The sequence below is a fragment of the Furipterus horrens genome, unplaced genomic scaffold (assembly GCF_987537825.1).
Source record: "Furipterus horrens unplaced genomic scaffold, mFurHor1.1.pri manual_scaffold_1, whole genome shotgun sequence".
In the NCBI taxonomy this organism is placed as follows: Eukaryota; Metazoa; Chordata; class Mammalia; order Chiroptera; family Furipteridae; genus Furipterus; species Furipterus horrens.
The window spans coordinates 215,636,849-215,655,891 of record NW_028327171.1 but is presented as its reverse complement, the minus strand read 5'-3'; the positions used below and the strand labels follow the sequence as shown (position 1 = coordinate 215,655,891).

The following is a 19,043-nucleotide window of genomic DNA, read 5'->3' as shown; positions in this document are numbered from 1 at the left end:
CCTCACCTCTAACGTAGTACAGAGAGGAAAACAAGCAAACCAAGACCACCAACAGCGTATAATGAAATATAGCGGCCTGACAGTGAAAATGGAGCTGGTTCCGGGACAGAACAGTCTGGGCCTGACTGACAGGCCCCCGCGTGGCACGGACAAAAGTCGGGGTGTCAGCAAACAAAGGGCACAGAGGAAGCAGCATGGGGCAGGGAGGCGCCTGGAGCCCGCTGCTCCCCCTTAAGGACGCGCTAACTCACGGAATTAGCCCGCACACACCAGGCTCACTGGCACGGCCGCCCTGTGCTGCGCACTCTGTGTGGAGGTCCCAAAGCCGCGACGCTGGATGGGAAACGGGGCTCCTTGTGCATCAGGGTTTCAATCTGCAGAAGCAAAGGATGGGGAGCACACCGAGGCTCCCGGCGTACGGCCAGCGTGACTTCGGGCAAGCCACGCGACCTCTGCTGGCTTGGCCCCGGCACGGGCTGTTGGTGCCCAGGTGGGCCGTCCCCAGGTGGGGTGAATGGCTTCCGGCTTCCACGGAAGTGCTTCTAGAATGGGAACTGCCACGCGGTGTGACGAGCAGGGAGAAGGTGCTGGAAGTCGGGCACGGACTGTCCCAGGACGGGGAGGGCTCTGTCGGAGCGACGCCCACCCCCCAGGACAACACGCACCGGCACTCTCAACGGTCAGAGAGCACCGTTCAGTGCCGCTGCCCAGCCCCCCGTCAGGCGTTCCTAACGCTGAAAGGTCTCCCACGTGACATCACTGAACTATCCAGTTACCCTCTCGACAAGCAAGTGACCAAAACCAGCCATCCTGGGGAGGACGAAGGGGAGGTGCACGAATTTGTAACTCACCTACATCTTGGCTTACACGGATCTTGACCTGGTCTAGGGATTATTGCCCGAGCAAACTTCTGCATGTAGGTTTCCCTACCGTCCTGTGAATGGAAGCTCAGGAAGGCCAGCGGTCAGGGCTGCAGTGCGGGGTTTGCCTTCCGGCTGGCTAACAGGCTGCCTTGACTTGGGATTTAACAAGCAATTGCATGTTAGGACATATGCCCAGGAGAGTTAAGTTCTGCATACAAAGCAACCCCCTCTGGCATGCATAACAAACAACCATAGATAAAGTGAAACTTTACAACTCAGATAGATGGTACCAGCCCAGTTCAGAGACAGAGGGAGGGAAGGAGAACAAAGGATCATCGATCAGGGCATGTAAAACAATGGTCTGTGACGCCCTCTGGCTGTGCTCATTCTGTATAAAAGCAAGTCTTCCTTATCCAGGATCTTTAAAATATTCCCTGAAAGCCAGGTACAGTAGTTAAAAAGTTATAAGGTACACCCCCTGAAACATAGGGGGTGTGCTGGACTGAGACATCCCTGGGCAAACCAGGCCACCCCACTGTGACAAGGCCCCGGGCTCACCACATGCCCCCTGTACGCCACCGTCACTCACAGCATCATAGGCTACACACATGGGCACTGTAAGGTGAGTGACGTGAAAGGATTTGAAAAGAAACTTAAACTCACAATTTCCAAAATCCAACTGCAGGGACCCGAAATCCCGAAGTCCCATCACGGACCAGGGGCTGCGCCTGTCTTCCTCCAAGAGTGCAGGTGATGCTCCCAGGGGCCTTGACCCCACCTGCACCTCAGGCAGGAGGCTGCCTACTATTCTGGGTGACTGTCCCATGTTTGTCTCCCTGCTGGGCTATCACATCACTGAGGCAGAGGCCCCATCATGGTTCCCAGTGTATGGCCAACCCCACCCAGAGGGACTGTGGCCAGAAGGCAGTGGGCAAACCGGGAGGGAGTGAGTGACGAACCTCCCTGCCTTCTGACACCCCTGCTGCTGGCCAGGACCCGCCCCCGAATCACCTCCACAGCCCCTCGACAAAGGTTTTCCTGTTCACTTTACAACTAACTTTCTGCTCCAGGACAGGGGCAGCCGGCTGGGCCCTTGGCTGGGGGGTGGCTGGGATTGATATGTAACCCCCAGGCCTGTCTCCTCCTTCACTGAGAAGCTCAATGCCCCCTTTTCTTTGTCTTCTCTCTCTGCAAAGGCATAAAAAGCGAATGAAAGAAAGTGCCGGGGCAAGAAGAGAAGCCAGGAAGCCCAAGCCAGGAAGCCCGCAGAGACCCTCGCGCACCAGGTCCGCAAGTGGCAGGGAGCCGGCAGCTCCCAGGGGAGTGGGGACCCTGGTGGCTTCCACTCAGGGGCTCGTAGTTCAGGCTCTAGACTCCGGGTCCCAAGGCAGGGCTCCAATCCAGGCGGAGCGCCTCGGGTCAAGTGACGTAACTCTCCTGGGCCTCGATGTTGACCTTGAAATGTATTAAGTGCTTTTTTTCCCCCTTGAGGGTGAAAAGGGACCCTTCCTGTCAATGATTTCCTGGCACTGAGTACAGTCTCCGCTCCGTTAGCAACTCCTCTGACCACGAATGATTCAGGAGTCTATGTTTTAACAGAACATATGTAGATCGCATGTAATGACCATATAAAACAGGCAAAGTAAACTCCATTTCATTTTTAAAACTTATCTTCCTAACAGTGTTTTAAGGATGAAATCACGGTCGTCACAGGAGCTGCAGTAAAATGGGCGTGATTTCCTTCGCAGACTCCGTACAACCCTAATGTTTAATGGGACTGGGTGCTCCCCAAAGCCAGAGATAACCGGGCGGAAACTCTCGGAGGCCTGTGAACACCACGCCCCGGGGAGCAGGAGCTGCCGCCCGTCAAACCGCAGCTGGAGGAGGCGCCACAGCGGCCCAGGCGCTTTGGAGTTTGACGCAGTGGCATCTGGAAAGCTCCCCTCCCCTCCCCGTCTCCCGTGGCGGGGCCCCACCCTGATGGTGGCTGTGGGCCCCTCGCACCCCCCCGCTGCGGGTGCCGGGCACAGCGGCTCTCCTGCGTCCCCGGGAGTCATTCATTCCACAGGGCCAATTCGCGTCCTCACGGAAACTGCACGCCTGAAACTAACGTGCAAGCGAGCACCGTGGAGGATAAACTCACCCGTGCACACGATCTCCGACCCCTCCTACACGGGGACGAGCAACCTTTCTGTGAAGGCCAGAGAGTGACCGACCCCGGCTCCCAGGGCCTCGGGGTCTCTGGAGCAATGACTCAGCTCTGCGGTGAAAACCGCAGCGGCCCGGCCCGCACAGCCCGGGCCTGGGAGCGGCATGGTGACCGGCAGGGAAGAGACTGTTCACAGAAACAGGTGGCTGGCGGGATGGGGCCCTTCCCTCGGACTTCCCCGGGGGTCGGGCCCTTCGACGGCACACAGCGGCCTTGCCTGTCAGAGCCCTGAGGAGCCCCACGGGCCTCCCTGTCCTGTCCAATGCTGCTCGGTCTCGCTGGCGTTCGCGGAGCCCCCAGCGCTGACCCTGCAGGTGCGGCCACAGGTTTTAACTGGGGAGTTGCCCCCCAGTGGTCCCTGGGAGTGGCCCGAGGAGGCCCCCGTAAATGTGAGGGACGCAACCGTTGAAATTTAATAAAATGCTACATACAACATAGCATTCCTGCAATTCCATCTGAAAATTAGTTTGCACGTTGCAGAGAAACGCATGCAGAGCCCTGTTTAGCGGAAGGAACCACCATTACTAACGTTAGTGACCGTGTCCCAGGGCCGCTGCAGAGCCCGGGTCCTGACCCCTGGCAGCTGGGCAGCCCCGGAAGGAAGACACCACGCCTGGTTCCTGCTCTGCCCCCAGAGCCCGCAGCACCAAAGGGGGGCTGGGAGGTGGGGTGGGAAGGGGGGGGGCTGCCACTGAGGGTTTGAACCAGAAGAGGAGGGGACCTAGGATTTATTTCCCAAGTCCCATCAGAAACCGGACCTGGTGCTGGAAACATGTTCCTCCCAGGTCTTCAACCACAGAAGAGTCACTTTACCCCAGACCTTCCCGATCCCTTCAGGTCAGAGGCCACCCTCTCCTCCCACCATACGACCCCCTCCTCTGACCTGATGTTTGGCGTAACGATCACCTACGTGAGCGGTCACCCCGCTGGGACCCTCCCGCTCCCCCAGCTTGTCCTGCCTGACGCGTGGCTGAGCCTGGGGGCGGAGCCTGGCGATGAATGAAGCTCAGAGCAACATTCTTACAGGCCACGCGGCTCCAGCCCCGAGTCCCAGTGTCTGATTTTCTCTTTTTCACCCAAACTCGACTTTTCCCTCTTTCAGCTCATTGTGCGCAAAAGTAACATGAATTATCTAAACTTTTAAAAGGGATGGGCTTGAATGAAGAACGATGAACCACCGTGCAGAAGAAATGGCGCCGCGTGTGTGACCAACACGCGTGTAAGTAACAGCTTGATAAACACACGCAAAACGGTCCGACGACGTGACACGGAGACTGTGCTGAGGAGCGTTTCAGAGGAGGGGTCGGGCTGCCTCTTCCAGACGTAAACGGCCCGGAACTGAGAACACCCGTGGCGGCGGCGGCCAGACCTGACCCCGGCGCCCCCGCACCCAGTGACGATGGCAGGCTGTGCCCGCCGCGGAGGACTTACCGTCCTGGAAGACTCGCTCCACGTTCAGGCCGTAGGTGGCGCAGGTCTCGTAGTAGGTGCAGCGCTTCAGGTCGCCGGACAGCTTCCGCGCGCGGGCGTCATCGATGACCCGCGGGTTCGTGGAGCTGATGGCGTCTGGAACAGACAAGCGCGGAGCGGCGACTCGGTGACCACGGGCGGCTCTGGCTCCTCCCACCGCGGCCGGCCGCCAAGGAGCTCGAGACCTGCACCCCACCTGCGCGGACAGTCCACCCCCGAAACAGTCACCTCCCCCGCCAGGGCGGGCGTCGTGAGCAGAAATCTGGGTCAGAGGACCCTGCTTCTGAACCAGAACAGGAGGCTGCCCGGGAGACCGGAAGGAAGGAGGGTCACACGTGGCCCCACAAGGAGAGATTTTAAGAAGGACAGGCCCCAGGGTCACGGCCTGCAGCTGGGCTCCGATGCACAGGGCCCCCCGCTGAAGGCATCGCGCGCACATCAGCCCGCGTCCTCGGGGTGCGGCCGAGCCCACTCAGCCCCGGCGCACGGAGCCCCCACAGGGGTCTGGTCTGGTTCTGGGCACAGAGGCCTCAGGGAACGGGAAGGGAGCTGGCAGAACTCTGCGCTCTCATGGCGGGGTGGGGGAGGCGAGGTGACCACATGATGCCGCTGTCCCGGCATCCCACCAAGGCCTCAGACAGAAGCGTGACGGACATGCAGGCTCTGCAGGAAGCCAGTTTGCAGGCTGTCAGGTGGAACCTTCCAGAAGCTCACAGTCTGCCTTCATGCAGTAGGAGCTTCCAGGGCGCTCCAGGAATCGGCTCTGGTTAAGGACCGAGGGTCCCCTGATGAGAGGTGCCCCGAGCTGATAACAAACACCCTGCCTGGAACACGGCTCTGCCCGTGTGAACCAGGTCTCAGAATGTGAGGAGACGGCGGGAGGCCTCCTCCATCCGTGCCCCCGACTGACACTGGTCACACTAGAGGGAATGAGGGGGCTGGCCCCCCACTCGGCGCCCACCACAGGGCTTCCCCAGAGCCTCTGGGGAGGGTCCCAGGCCCCCTCTGCAGACACACGGACTCGGCTGGGGCTGGGGGACACAGGAGGCCAGGCAGGACTGGAGCAGAGGGACAGGTGCTTCCGCACCCAAGTAGGACTTCAGTGAAACTGCCTGCATTTTCAGTGAAATAAAAGGGACACGCGCAGCCCCCTCATGGACATTGCGCGCCATGCCCAGGAGCCTCAGCCAGGAGGCCAGGAAGCCGGCCAGGCCTGCATCGTCTGATGGAAGCTTTCAGCAGGACCTGCTTGGCCTGAGCTACCTACTCGAGAACATTATTAAGGATTTCCAAGGCACCAACGCAAACACACCAATTCTGTGCATGAGAACGACTTTTTAATGGTGCGTCCTGTCTCTCCTTGGCCACTAGAGGGCGATCCAGGCATAAAAAAAAAAAACACCTCTCTTCCGGTTGGTGTTAGGTTAGCGCTCCTGAAGGTTTTCGTTATGGGGCCACTGGCCATTTAAAAATATGCTAAATAAATAAATAAAACATAAAAATCTGTGTGTGGGGGAGTACTTTCCATGACACCCCAACTCTAAAAACCCAACACCAGCACTCCACATCAGACACACTGCGAAAATGCTCCCGGGTCACCCCACAACGCTCTGCGTCTGACACGCACACGCGGTCCGTGGGATCTGCCACACAGGGTCCCGCCGAAGCGGCCGGGCGCCCGGCCGGAGCCCCGCGCGGTGTCAGGCCCGGTGCCACGCAGGCAGCTGCTGCCCCGCTTCTTGAGCAAGGCTCAGTTCCTGCCGGGAGGGTCTTCCTCGGGGCGTGGAAGGGGCACACCCCGTGCTAACTCTGTCTTCCTTTATTGTTTCTTTTTCATGCGCTAATGCTAAAGGAATTAACAAAAACAGCCGAAACATGGAGAAATCACCCAATTTTTCTTGACGAGACTTTCTTCTAGGTTCTCCCTCTCACAACGCAGGGTTCAAGTTCACCTTCCTCCGCTCTTTGGACATATTCTATGTGGTGGGCGCCCATGCGTCCACGCGTCTGCGGGGGAGGGCAGGGCACTCTGGAGCCACCGCAGTGAGAGAAGCGTTTTAAGTGACCTGGAAGGAACCAGTGAGGGTGCCACGCAGTACGTGTCTCCACTCTGGGGGGCCGTTTAGATTACAAATAAAATATAGATTGGGAGACGTTAACAAACGGAGCAAAATAAAGCACAGTGGCTGTATGCCAGAAGTCAGCGTTACTTTAAAAGGACACCAAAGGAGCCCTGGCTGCTGTGGCTCAGTGGATTGAGCGCCGGCCTGCGAGCCAAGTGTCGCTGGTTCGATTCCCAGTCAGGGCACATGACTCGGTTGCACGTCAGGACCCCAGTTGGGGGCGCGAGTGAGAGGCAACCACACCGTGATGTTTCTCCCCCTCTCCTTCTCCATTCCCCTCTCTCTAAAAATAAAATAAACAAATAAGTAAATTATTAAAAAAGAAAGGACACCGAAGGGAAGCACACAGCCTTTGGGATTGCTTGTGCGTTCTTACATAACGGATAGAATTAAGATAACCTACTATAGAAAGAACAGAAAACAGATTTCGTTCTTTCTGAAGCACTTTGGTGTGTGTGATATTTTGAGGTGACTGAGTGATTTCTCCACAGAAGCAGTTGAGGAAACGTGATAATTCCACGCTCATGGTAAAAAGTGAGCCTCCGGCAGGAAATTATTTGTTTGTGAACCGCTTTCTGATCCTCCCACCCGACGACAGAGCCCGCGCGTCCACGCGCTCATGGCTCCGCCAGTGGCGCCCCCGACGTGGGCCGCTCGCAGCCGCCACTCACCCTGGGTCCCCACCAGGACCAGAGGGACGTCGCTCGTGTTGCGGTAGTTGGCCATCCGGCTGTAGTAGTGGTACACGGTCTGGAAACTAATCTCGTCCTCCAAGCTGAAGACAAATATAACAGCGTCCACCCACATGGCAAACTAGGGCGAGAAAGAGGGGAGGGGAGCACAGGAGCTGAGTGAGGGGGCTGGCCTGCCGGGCGTCCCCCGCAGCAGCGCCCACACAGCCGACAGACCCCCACCCGCGCCCCGGCAGTCAGGGGAAGTCCGACGCGTGACCCAGCTGCAGTGTGCGGCTGTGGCTTCGCTGACCCCTTGCATCCCGAACACAAGCTGCCTGGAATGGGGGACCCCCGCCCCCTTCGTACCCAGGATGCTCATGCCCAGACAGCGTGAAGGTGCCTTTCCTCCCCGTGGGGATGCCCACCCCTGCCCCAGGTGCCGTCCCGCAGACGGAAGGAAGGCACCCGAGCCAACCCAGGGACGAGCGTCCGGTCTCACACTGAGCCCCTCAGGGGGCCTTGCTGGGCCCCCTGAGATGGGGGGTCTCCCCTGGGCTCCCACAGAACACCCATCCGAGGACCTACTCTCCTCCGTCAGAGGAGGTCTCTGACTAGTAAACGTCAGCTGCCAATGAATTCTGACTGCACTCTGCGAGGATATCACTACTTATCGTTACAGACATGCGCAACATTACCAAAAGGCAGGGGAGAGAGTGAACCCCCAACGGCAGCCCGACTCCTGCCACGTCATTCCTGCTTCCCCTGCGGCGAGGCGCACCTACAGCAGCTGCGCTTCCTCAGCGACAGCCACGCTGCCAGGCGTGCGCCAACCCACGGAGGCCCCGAGCCACCAGGTCAGGTAGGAGCCCAGGGAACGGGCCCTCTCCTCCGCAGCGGCCCCCGGTCACCGAGACGGTCCGGCGTGGCAGCAAGCACCCTTCTCTTTCCCGGGGACGAGGGATAAAACAAAAAAGAGCCCGTTTACTTTCTCTGCAGGAGCCTTCGGCTGCCACCCGAGTCTCGGGGGCCGCGGCAACGGCGCTCACACGCTGGGGAAATTTGGGGTGGGCTGGGCTCTGATTTCCACACATAAATGAAGCCCGTTTTCTGTTACACGAAACTTTACACGACAAAACTGCAATAAGCCTCAAGTCCAGATGACAAATATAAAGCCACCTGAGAACGAGAACGCAGGAACAACTCCCGCTCCTCTGTTTCTAGGGCGCCCGCCGACCCGGGAACTTTGAAGGAAACCACGCTCTGCTGCACACGGGTTCAGCGGGGACTGAGGGGGCGGGGGGCAGGGGGGGGGGCGCACTACAGACATTTCCGGATGTCACCGATTTAACTGAGCTGACCAATCAGTGCGCACGGTGCCTCCCCTTCCTCTTAAAATCAGGGGAGTGACTGCCAGCTGCACAGAGCGAACCTCCCTCGGGGGTTTTACCCGAAGGAAGAACAGCATCAGTGACTTAGAGGTGAGAGCAACCCCGGGCACAGGGAACAGGTCCGGGACGCTTCTCTGTCCCCTTCCTGTGCGTGCACTGCACCGGCGCCCACACCCGGCTCCCACTGCTGGAGCCCCAACCCTAACCGGGCACCGGGCACGGGCGCAGAGCGGGGAGCCGCCGGCGCGCAGTACTCACCTGTGCCTCCGGGGGGCCCCCTTCGTCCCTGATCAGCAGCAGGTAGCTGTGCCCGTCCACCACGATCTCCTTCTTGAACCTGCCACCTGCCACACACACAGGAGCCCCCGTTACGCGGGAAGGACAGGCCGGGCGGGGGCAGGCAGACGTGGGCTTCGCTTGTGGGGAAACACGCCCTGGGCTGAGCCCTGGGGGCCACTCTGAGCCTCGGGGAGTGGGTTTTGGATCTGCCTCCAGCAACCACTGGGTTTCGAAAGAACGGAACTCAGATTTAAATATTTGACTTAAAGAACCACGTCCGTCCCTGGTCAGAATGCACGGCCTCGTGCGCAACGGCAGGACGGCTCGTGGCTGAGGGTGCACCCGGGGCGTGGGCTCTGGGCTCGCCCGTCAGGGATGCTCGCCCGCTGGGGACGCACGGAGATCAGGACCGGGGAGCGCAGGAACGGTCCCTCTCCCGTCTGCTGTGCCTGGTCAGCGACATGCTGACAGCCCCGAGGGCCGAGACCCCGCGTCCTCCTCAAGAGAAACCCAGCTCTCGGTGCAAACACAGAACATCACAGGACGGTGCTTCCGCGGCCACAGCGCACAGGGCAGGGGAGGACGCCGACCGGGACAGACGGTGAGACAGAAGCTGCCGATGGCACCTCCGGGGGACGGGGCAGTGCAGCGGCAGGCAGGGGCGCGGGAGCCGTGCTGGGCCAGGGGGAAGCCCCTGGGACCCCTGCCGCACGAGGAGCGAGGGGACAGCCACGCGCAGGTGGCAAGCGCTGTCCCTAGACATCTGGTGGGGGCACCGGGGTGGGGAGGACACGCCACCGCCACTCACATATCCCAGCACGCCACTCTGGGTCCCTCTGCATCTCCAAAGATAGACCTCCTTCCGGGACTCGGGGCTCCGAGTCCAGTCCAGGGAGCCCTCCCCGGGATTCTGAGTCCATTTCTGAGAGAGGAACGCATCAGTGCCTGCTCTCACTCTTAGCTCCTTGTATAGATGCCTTCCAGAACTCCATCGAAACCCCAAAACACCGGGTGTGGGAGAGCCAGCGGGCAGGACCGCCCTCCGACCCCGGAGCCTGCAGGCTGGGTCCGCCTCGGCTGCCCAGAGCCACATTCACCTCTGCCAGCGGCCTGACAAGGGGGCCCTTCCGTCCCAGAGGCCGGGGCCTGAGCCACTCCAGCACCTGAGAGTCCGACCCTGGGCCCCCACCACGGTCAGCTGCTGTGTGAGACTGAGCACACGCACTCACACACACGCGCACACACACAGGCACACGCATCTACTCCCGCACTCCTCTGTGGGCGCTGAAGTGACAGGTAAAACACACTTGCTTTCTTGGGGGTCTGTTTGCTAAATAAGAAAAACCAAAGACAGCTTTTCCAATATCAAAGTACAACAGATGATCTCCCATTTTGATCCCCTTCAGCACTGCCACCAAAAAAAAAAAGAAAAAAAAAAAAAGGTGAAGTCTGCACAGAGGAGCCAGAAGGACACACATCGGATGGAGGAACCTAAGGGACTGTCTGCACCTGGATCCCGACGAGCACCTTATGCTTCCGGCTGCAGGAGGGCCTGCCAGGGACCCACCGTCACCAGGTCACCAGATCCTTGTTAAGTAAAAGATCTCACAAACTCCCCCGGCTAGGCTGCGGTACCTACAGACCGAGCTACACCCAGCCTCCGGAATGAAGAGACAATACATTTCTGTTGTTTGAGCACTTCCAGGAAACCAGCATAACCTCTGATGCCGAGTTCCTGTTCTCCCTCCGTGCACACGCGGTCACCTGCTCTCTTGTCTCTGGGGTCTGGCTTTGCGACCTCACGCCGAGGACTTCAGACCTCGTTGTCATCACCTCCATGAGGAGGGGCCGTTCCCCTTACCTCTGTCCGTAAGGCCCTTTCTGGTTCCGAAAATTACTGCTTTAGCCCCTGGGCACTGGCTTGTATCGTTTCTCCCGCCATGACACGCGCATCAAGGAACAGAAATTATATACTTGAGTCACTGGCCACGAACCCTGAGGTTTAGTCATGAGGGAACACTCGGCCAGGTGCTTACGCACCCAGGGCGTGACAAAGAGTGGGCTGAGTCTAAGTTGTACACAAGCAGTCCGTCCTATCCCGCCACTGAGTGTCAGCAGCCTCACCTACAGCGTGACAGCGGGGACGGGAGAAACGTGGTCCATCAGGTAAGTAAAAGGAACTTAAAATCCATGCCCTACAAGAACTTTAGAGACACAGAGGGGAGCCCTTCGGATGAAAAGGTGTGTGGCACTGGGCTGGTCCCCATCCAGCAGGAGCCAGCGTCCCCGCCATTGGAATTCGACCCCGGTGTCTCCCTCCAGCCACCCGGCCCTCTGCCAAAACCTCCGACGGCGCCACCAAACATGGCCTGCCGTTTCATTTTCAGTGTGGGTTTTTTAAACATCTATTTCAGAATCTGATCTCCAGGGACTTCCCTGCAGGTCCACTTCCCCCGGTCTCGTGTTCCTCGCACGTTAGTGACACCCAGCCCAGCTGTGGCCCGCACTGCAGCCGCGTCACAGGAGTGCTGCAAACCCTCCCTGACTGCCGGGCGTCACCGCATCACGTAAGTTACTGCCGGGATCACTTTGGTTCAGAGTCTCCCCCGGGCTCCGGGCTGCAAGACGCCGATGTGTGTGTGGCTCGGCACACCTGTGACAGGGAGCAAGGCAGGCAGGGCCACGGCGACACCAGGCTCTGTCCTGTGACAACAGCTCCACGAGAAGAGAAACGGAGGCCCCTCCCTCCCCGATGTCTGTTCCCGCCACAGACGCGGTGAGGTCACTGGAGGGAAAGGGGCCGAGGACGGGCTGGACCCAATGGAGCATCACTGCTGGCCTGGTCTTCCTGAGCTCTGCCCTCCGCTCTGAACTCAGCCTCACACTCAGTCTACCCAACTCCGGGTCCACCCGAAGGCAAGTTTTTGGGGTTCCTGCCCCAGATTCGCCTTCTGACGTGCGTCGAGGTCTTCATTTCTTTCCCAATTGGGCAAGAGGTGAGACAGAGTCACCGACCCGGAGCAGCGGTGCGGTCACGCGTGGGCTGGGGACAGCACCCAGGAAGAATTGAGTTCTGTTCCTGAAACATCTTTTAGAAAGACTTACGGGTGCTGCTTAGAATCACCCGTAACCCATTTCCCCGAAGGTTTTGAGGTTACTGCCCCAGGCCCCGGCCTCCTCCTGTGGGGTGCGGCTTTGAAGCTGGGAGGTGGGGAACGCGGCTGCATTCCTCGTCCAGTGAAACCGAGACGGACGGGACAGAGCTACCCCGGGCCCCGTAAGTGCAAGGGCCGCCTGCCGGAGCGGCACCAGAGCCACCTGCACCACCACTGCGCTTGAAGGGGGAGAGAAGAGCCCACGTCATTTTCCTGCTCAAAAAACGGGGGCGGGGGGGGGGCCTGCACCAGCGCTGGGCATCACTGTTTCCGTGACTGCGGCTCAGTGACCGAAGGCTGCCAGCGCAGCGTGAGCTGTTCCCACGCGACGGTCAGGGACGGCGGAAATGGCAAGCCCGCCGTGCGCAGCAGCCTACGAGGCCCTGTCTTCCCCCGCCGTCGCCACCCGTCCTCACAACCCCTGGTGATGCACAGGCCGGCGACAGCATCCACCCTCCCACGCATGTGGCGGGGACGTCCCAGATCCACGTGCCTTCCTACCCGCCCCCGCCCCTCCTCCCGTGCAGCAAGTTCCGGGAAACACAACACCGTCCCGCGTGAGCCAGGGCGGCGCCGAGCCTCTCACAGCTCCCAAGGGGGAGCTGCCTTCAGCTCCAAGACGCCACCCTGTGCTTAGAGACGAACAAGCGATCCACCTGCCTACCGCTCTGTGCCGTTTTTATGTTTGCTGCTCATGCAGAAGCGAAGGACGGAAATCTGTATTGCATTTGAAACTGCATTTGTACCACTGCCCTTCCCCACGGGAAGCTGGAGGAGCACTATCCTAGCATCGGACGGGGGTGCTGGCCTTCAGCCCCGATGCTTCCCCCAGGCGCACGCTGGCCTCAGGGGGCCGTGGCCCAGCGCGGGGTCTCCCGGCTCTCCGCCCAGCGCTCCTCGCCCACGATAACGTTTTTACCATTTGCCTAGAAGTTCCTTCTTCCGCACCTGTCCCCAGATCTTACTGTTTCCTAATTGCTGGGGACAGGTGGGATGAGAGGGACACAGCGAAAAGGACCAGACGCTCTGGTTTCTCCCTAAGAGGATATAATAACATTTTAATCACAAATATGCCAGAAACGTTTTAGAATTAATTTTACCCTTTTAGCTTTGATAAAAATACTGATGTCAGGAACTTACTAACATTAAGATTTTGGAGAAGTTTCGTATTGTGACATTTAAAATACATGTTGGACCACATGTTATTTTTACACTGGAAAAAAATTTTATGGGTAACATTTTGGTTTACAAAGTTTATCCAAGTCAGATTTCATTTCCTCTGCCAACTTTTTAAAACTTACACTGATTTTTTTTCTTTTTTAAAGTAACTACTAAAAAATGTACCAACAGTACGGGCCTGATGTGGGAAAGGGGGGCTGCCACAGTTTCCATGGAGACGCCCAGGCTGTGGCTGAGGCAACAGGAGGACATCACGGGACGGCAGGGTCTCCGAGAAGGTCACTGAACCCACGACTAAGGGAGAGAAAAGGGGGGCTGGGACCGAGGTCCAGGCTCCAGGCAAGGACGGCCGATTGGGACGTCACTGTAACTGGGTTTCCTTCCCTCCATTCCCAGTGAAAAGGGGGGAGAAAGTGAAGACCGCAAGGAAGACAGCACACCATCCCCGCAAGTGGGGGCAGCGTCACACGGCGCACCGCGCGCGCCCACGCGGGCCGTCAGGAGGAGAGGAGACTCTAGACCTGCGGGAGGAGCTCCTGATCCCGCACCACCAACAAGCCCCGACCATGGCGGGAGGGTGGGGAGGGCATGAAGGACTTTTTTATACTGTAATTCAGGAGGGCAGCCAGCCTCGGGGGCTGTGGCCCCAGCACGCCCTTGCAGGTGACAGGGACACCTGGCTGATGACTGGCAAAAGGGAACGCGGGTGGTCCGTCTGTCCCTCCTCGGGTGCACCCACCACGAGGCGCGGCGCCTCCAGCCCTTTCTCCTGCCCTGGGAAACCCCACGCCCCACCTCTGACGTGCAGTGGTCCCAGAGCAGAGCCAGGACAGCGTCCGTCCCCGCGGGTCAGACATGGGGGGCACAGCGGGCACAGAGCTGCAGGAGGGAAAAGGGGGAAGCAGGGGAGGAGGCAGGAAGGGAGCAAGCAGAACCCAGCCCCCGGGGAAGAGAACAAAGCGCAAAAAGCAGAAGGAAACCCCTTCCAAGAGCTTCTCTCCCGAACTCTTCCTGAGGACAGGCCCTCAGAAAGGCAGGGCTCGGGGGACAGGAAGGGACACAGTGGGAGACGGAATGGAGGCCTCTGGAACCGAGGAGAAACTGGGTCCTTATGGCTTGGACTCAGTAGGGCTTTAAATCCTGGCTCTAGAACTCCCGTCCCACTTAGAGACCTAGCGTCCCCACCCCAGTGACAGCAACCTCCAAGACCCAGGAGGCAGCAGAAGACAGTAGCCTGGCCGGACTGATGGTCACAGGTCAGGATCTCTGCAGGCTAGAGGTCACATCTTGACCTAAGTTCGGTTTCAGCTCCTGAGCCCTAAGGTGGAGCGACCCCCTGGCTACTTTCCCACGAGAGCAGACAGAGGGACCCAGGGACGGACCTCAGAGCCGTCTGTCCTCCACACCTGGGGGATGACACGTCACCCTGACCTCACCTCCGACCAATCAGCTCCCAGCTCGACCCCCAGCCCCAAACCCCGTGCTTGTGCCTCTGCCCCGTGGACTCTGTCACCCACGCGCCCCCGGGGAGTTCGGGCTGTGGAACACTGGCTTCTGCTCTCCCGGGTGGCGCCCTTCCCGACCAGGTGGCCACGTTTCTCCACCGCTGTTCTCGGTGACTAGTGCTTGGGCTCTGCAGCCCCAGGTGGACCGGCTCTTTGTGTCTTACAACAAGGGCCCAAAACATTCTAGAAGGAATAAATAAAATGTGAAAAAGGATCAGAAGAGGCCGCTAAAACTTGAGTTTCCGAACCTGGGAAATGGCCTGAAATAAACACAATGAGATCAAAAAGGCAGAAGTAGAGTACTTGGAAGTTAATTGACAGGAAGACAGAAAAATAAACCCAACCACAGGATTAAAGGGTATTTCTGACAACAAGTCCCCAACAAAGGAACGAAGAGGCTGTTCAGAGAGACGAGACAGGAGCGTTCCTGAAGTGCAGGAAGACCTGAGTCCGCTGATCAAAACGATGCTCCAGGAAAAAGCCACAGAGACAGCTGAGGCCCCGGTGCCGGGCCTTGAACGCCAGCCGGCGAGGGCGGAGTTTCTCACCCAGCGGCGGGCTTCCACCCTGCCGTCCCAGGGGCCTGTCTCCGGAGGACTTGGGAACTTTGCAAACAGCTAATTTAGACACTTCTTATATGTACATAACTGCTTCTGAAACTGTCACAGTGCGCTGGCAAGTACATTGCACACAGCTGGGCCCAGGCGTTGGGCACGTGGCTGGCAGGGCCCCGCCCGTGGGTAGCAGCGCCCGCCCTCTGGGCGCAGGGAGACCTGCAGCTGCACCCCGGCCTCTTACAAACCTCACACACTGTGCAGACAAGCACCTGGGCCTGCCTCGCCTCCTCACAAGTAACAAGCAGGCCTGTCAGGTCCACCTTGGGGACAGGTCCCTGTGCATTTACTGCTCAGCAGGCAGGACCGGGGGTTCTGACCAGGAAACGTTTACAGAACGAGGGGGCTTTGCAGATGGATTCAACTTGGAATTCCCAGGCCCTCTCCCCCCGCTGCGTCGATATGGTTGGATCTATTTAATGAAAGAACACCCTAAGATTGAAAGCAGGCTGATGTACATATTTTTAAAGCACCATTTCTGTGGCTCATGTTTTTTTAACATCAAGCAAATAAAATCAAAATTAACAGGATGCAAAGGCAGATACAAACTGAAACTAGAGACTCTAAGGCCCTGTTTTGCGTTCATAAAACAGCTTCATTGTCGTCTTTGATACGCAGTGAGCCTGAGATTTATCCATGAGGAGGCGTTAGAGGTTTATTAATGAAACACCACAGCGGACCAGAAATCTACACAGAACCCCTTTGGAACACATGATATTATTGCTCAAAAAGAAAGTGCGAACTAATAGTTGAGGAAGTGGTTTGTTGCCTAATAGTTAAATTCAATTTCCTTACATCTCAGCATAACAGTTAAGTCGAATAAATTCAATTTCCTTATATTTTTCTCAAGATGTTGGAGGAAAACGTAAATTAGCAGTTTAACAATAAAACCTCTTAAGAGCGCTCTCCTCCAAATAATGCCTTTTTAAGACTAAAAGAACAAACCAACTCTGGACAGAAGAGCAGGCTGGCTTACGTGGGCCAGCCCCTCTCATCACTGCCCACAACAGACCCAATTTCACTTTAGTGGAGTTTTATTAGGATTTCCCTCTTTGGAAAAAAATAACCAAAAACACTGAAGTTGCTATAAACGACCATCATCCCAGCAGAACGTCCCCTGTGACACCGGCCCTGAGGAGGAGCCCCCAGCCTGCCCGGGCCGCCCTGCCCCACACACTGGGACTGCCCTGCAAAGCTGCTTTTGGAAGTTAGAGCCCCAGCCCCCGCCGCCCCGACAAAGCTCCCACGCTGCCCCCACAGAACTGAGTACTTCTCCCCATCACCAGGTACCCTGTCCTGGCCGGCGCGGGGTTGAGTGCACGAGGGGACCAGGCTGGCTGACATCGGGGACTCTGGTGCCCTCTGGTGCCACAGTTCCCTTCTGTGACAACGCAGGTGACGTCAGCGCCTGCCTCGGGCGGCCACGGCGAAGGGTGCGTGAGCTGACCCACGCCTGCGATCCGCCAGGTTCCTCCAGCGTCACAGGTGCCGCATAAAAATGAGCTGATATCCCTGTGTTAGTGACGACCCCGTGACTTCCAAGTGGAAATTCGCACACCCGGGGCGAGATCTGAAATGCCAATTCAAGGACGGGGAGAACCTGGGCGGCAGCAACCGGGCCGTGAAGGATGTGCGCCTCTGCGCCCATTCCCAGTCCAACCGGGGCTTTTCCTGATAATCTGTCGTCATCCCACGTGTTCTCGAAGGGCAGGGTAATTCTTCCCGCCCCCCCAAGTCAAAGCAGCTTCAGCAGACCCTGGGCAGGGCTGCTCCCGCCACTCCAGCGACACGGTCCCTGAAACCCCCAGTAAGAGTCTGGATATTCATGCAGGTGGACGGTGCGTCCCCATCTCAGCCCAGGGCTTCCAGAGCCGGTGATGAAGTCACAGAGGGGGCTGTGCATGCCTCACAACCGACTGATGGCGCCGCTTGGTTCTCGTGAGTCTCAATGACATCTGTACAGTACTTCCGTCTGCCCCCTTCTGTGCAGCTGCAACGGCCCACTGCTGACTTCCGCTTGTCACCTCCCCACACTGGGCCACTAAAGCCCGGATCGCCGCCCAGCCAGTCCTCAGTGAGTCCCCTCAAGGGCCCAGCCCAGAGCTGACACCACCAGCAGAATGAACACGACAGGATCCCCATCTTCACAGGAGTTGACTGTCAAGGGCAGCGGGAGGAAGAGGAAGTTGATGAGATGAGGCGGGCTGCGTCGGGGAGGGGGACCGGGAACTGGGGCGCCAGGAGCAGACGCAGCCCGAGCGCCTGTCGCCTGCTGAGCAGAGGTGGCGGCAGGGTGGTCTGGAATCAGCACCGGGAAGGAGAAAGCACCCCTCACCGCGGCCCCTCCCGGCAAAAACCTCAGTCACAGCCAAAGTGGGGGGCTGCTCACTGGGAACGCTCCAATACCCATGGCTGGGGTTGGACTTGGACGTTCCAGCGTCTGCCACTGTCCATGCAAGGCCCAGCCCGGGTGGTCAATTAATGAAGTATATTTAGTCACGCGCATCTGCTTCTTCCGGAGGAAATGTCCGGAGGTTGTTGACTGGCCTTACTTTCAAAGGCCTTCTCCACAGTCACCCTCAGCATTAACAAGAGAGGAAGGTAACCCTAAAGGGCGCTGCAGATTCGGGACAAAGCCTCGTCTGGTGTGTCTGACCGAGGCTTCCCGGGCCAGTCCAGCCTGTGGCCCGAGACGTGCGTCTGCGGCAGGAGCGGCAGCGGCATGAGTGTGGGAGGAGCTGATGGCGGGTCATTCAGCTACTGACGCTCCGGCAGGTGGCCTCTGGGTCCCTCGCGCTGTATGGTCCCAAGCTAGCGTTTGCCATGAGAAAATAACATTTTGTTCAAAAATAAAAAAATTGGCTGCGTACAGTATTTTGAGCGTGCCACTCGAACTGAACGCGTCCCAGCACTGCTGGCTTTGGGAACTGTTGGCTCACACACGCGTCTCTGAATACAAATGAGGTGTTTCTTTCAAGAAACTAAAAAAGGCCGGTGGCTGCTGGCTTCAGCCTCGTGGAGAAACCAAGAAACGCTCCGTGTTTTAACCACTGGGCGTCGAGTTCACACACTGTGGAGTGGGGGCCCCAGAACCCTCTCGCTAGAGCAGCGGTCCCCCACCTTCCCGGCCCCAGGGACCGGTGTCGTGGAAGACGATCCTTCCGTGGCCGGGGTGTGGGAGGAGGGAAGGCTTTCGGGCCGGCCCCCAGCTGTGGCTCAGCTGTCACTCGCCGCTCGCTGACGGGGTTTGGACAGGAGGCTGCAGGCGGCGGCTCTATCCTGGCTGCTGTGCCGTCAGACCTCTCTGCGGACGATAACCTGCGTCTGCTGCCACTGCCCAGCGCCGGCATCGCCGCCTCAGCAGCACCTCCGCTCACCAGGCATTAGATGCTCATGAGGAGCCACGACCTGGATCCCTCGGTGCGCAGTGTGTGATCCTGAGAATCTAATGCCCCGCTGGTCGGGCCGGGGGCGGAGCCCAGGCGGTGATGCCCGCGCTGGAAGCCGCTGTAAATGCAGATGAAGCTTCACTTGCCTGCCCGCCGCTCACCTCCTGCTGTGCGGCTGGTTCCTAACAGGCCAGG

General features: G+C 58.6%; 1 protein-coding gene across 5 annotated transcripts in view; it reads right to left on the bottom strand.

The window, feature by feature from the left end:
• The window catches only part of AGAP1 (ArfGAP with GTPase domain, ankyrin repeat and PH domain 1), a 389,946-nt gene that overhangs the window by 234,137 nt on the left and 136,766 nt on the right, over nt 1–19,043 (bottom strand). For all 5 annotated transcript variants that reach the window (XM_090285113.1, XM_090285119.1, XM_090285104.1 and 2 more), the window contains 3 exons: nt 8,986–9,071; nt 7,337–7,478; nt 4,504–4,638 (listed from right to left, as the gene is read on the bottom strand). In XM_090285113.1, coding sequence (XP_090141239.1) covers nt 4,504–4,638; nt 7,337–7,478; nt 8,986–9,071 — 363 coding nt within the window. The remainder of the gene's footprint in view (nt 1–4,503; nt 4,639–7,336; nt 7,479–8,985; nt 9,072–19,043) is intronic.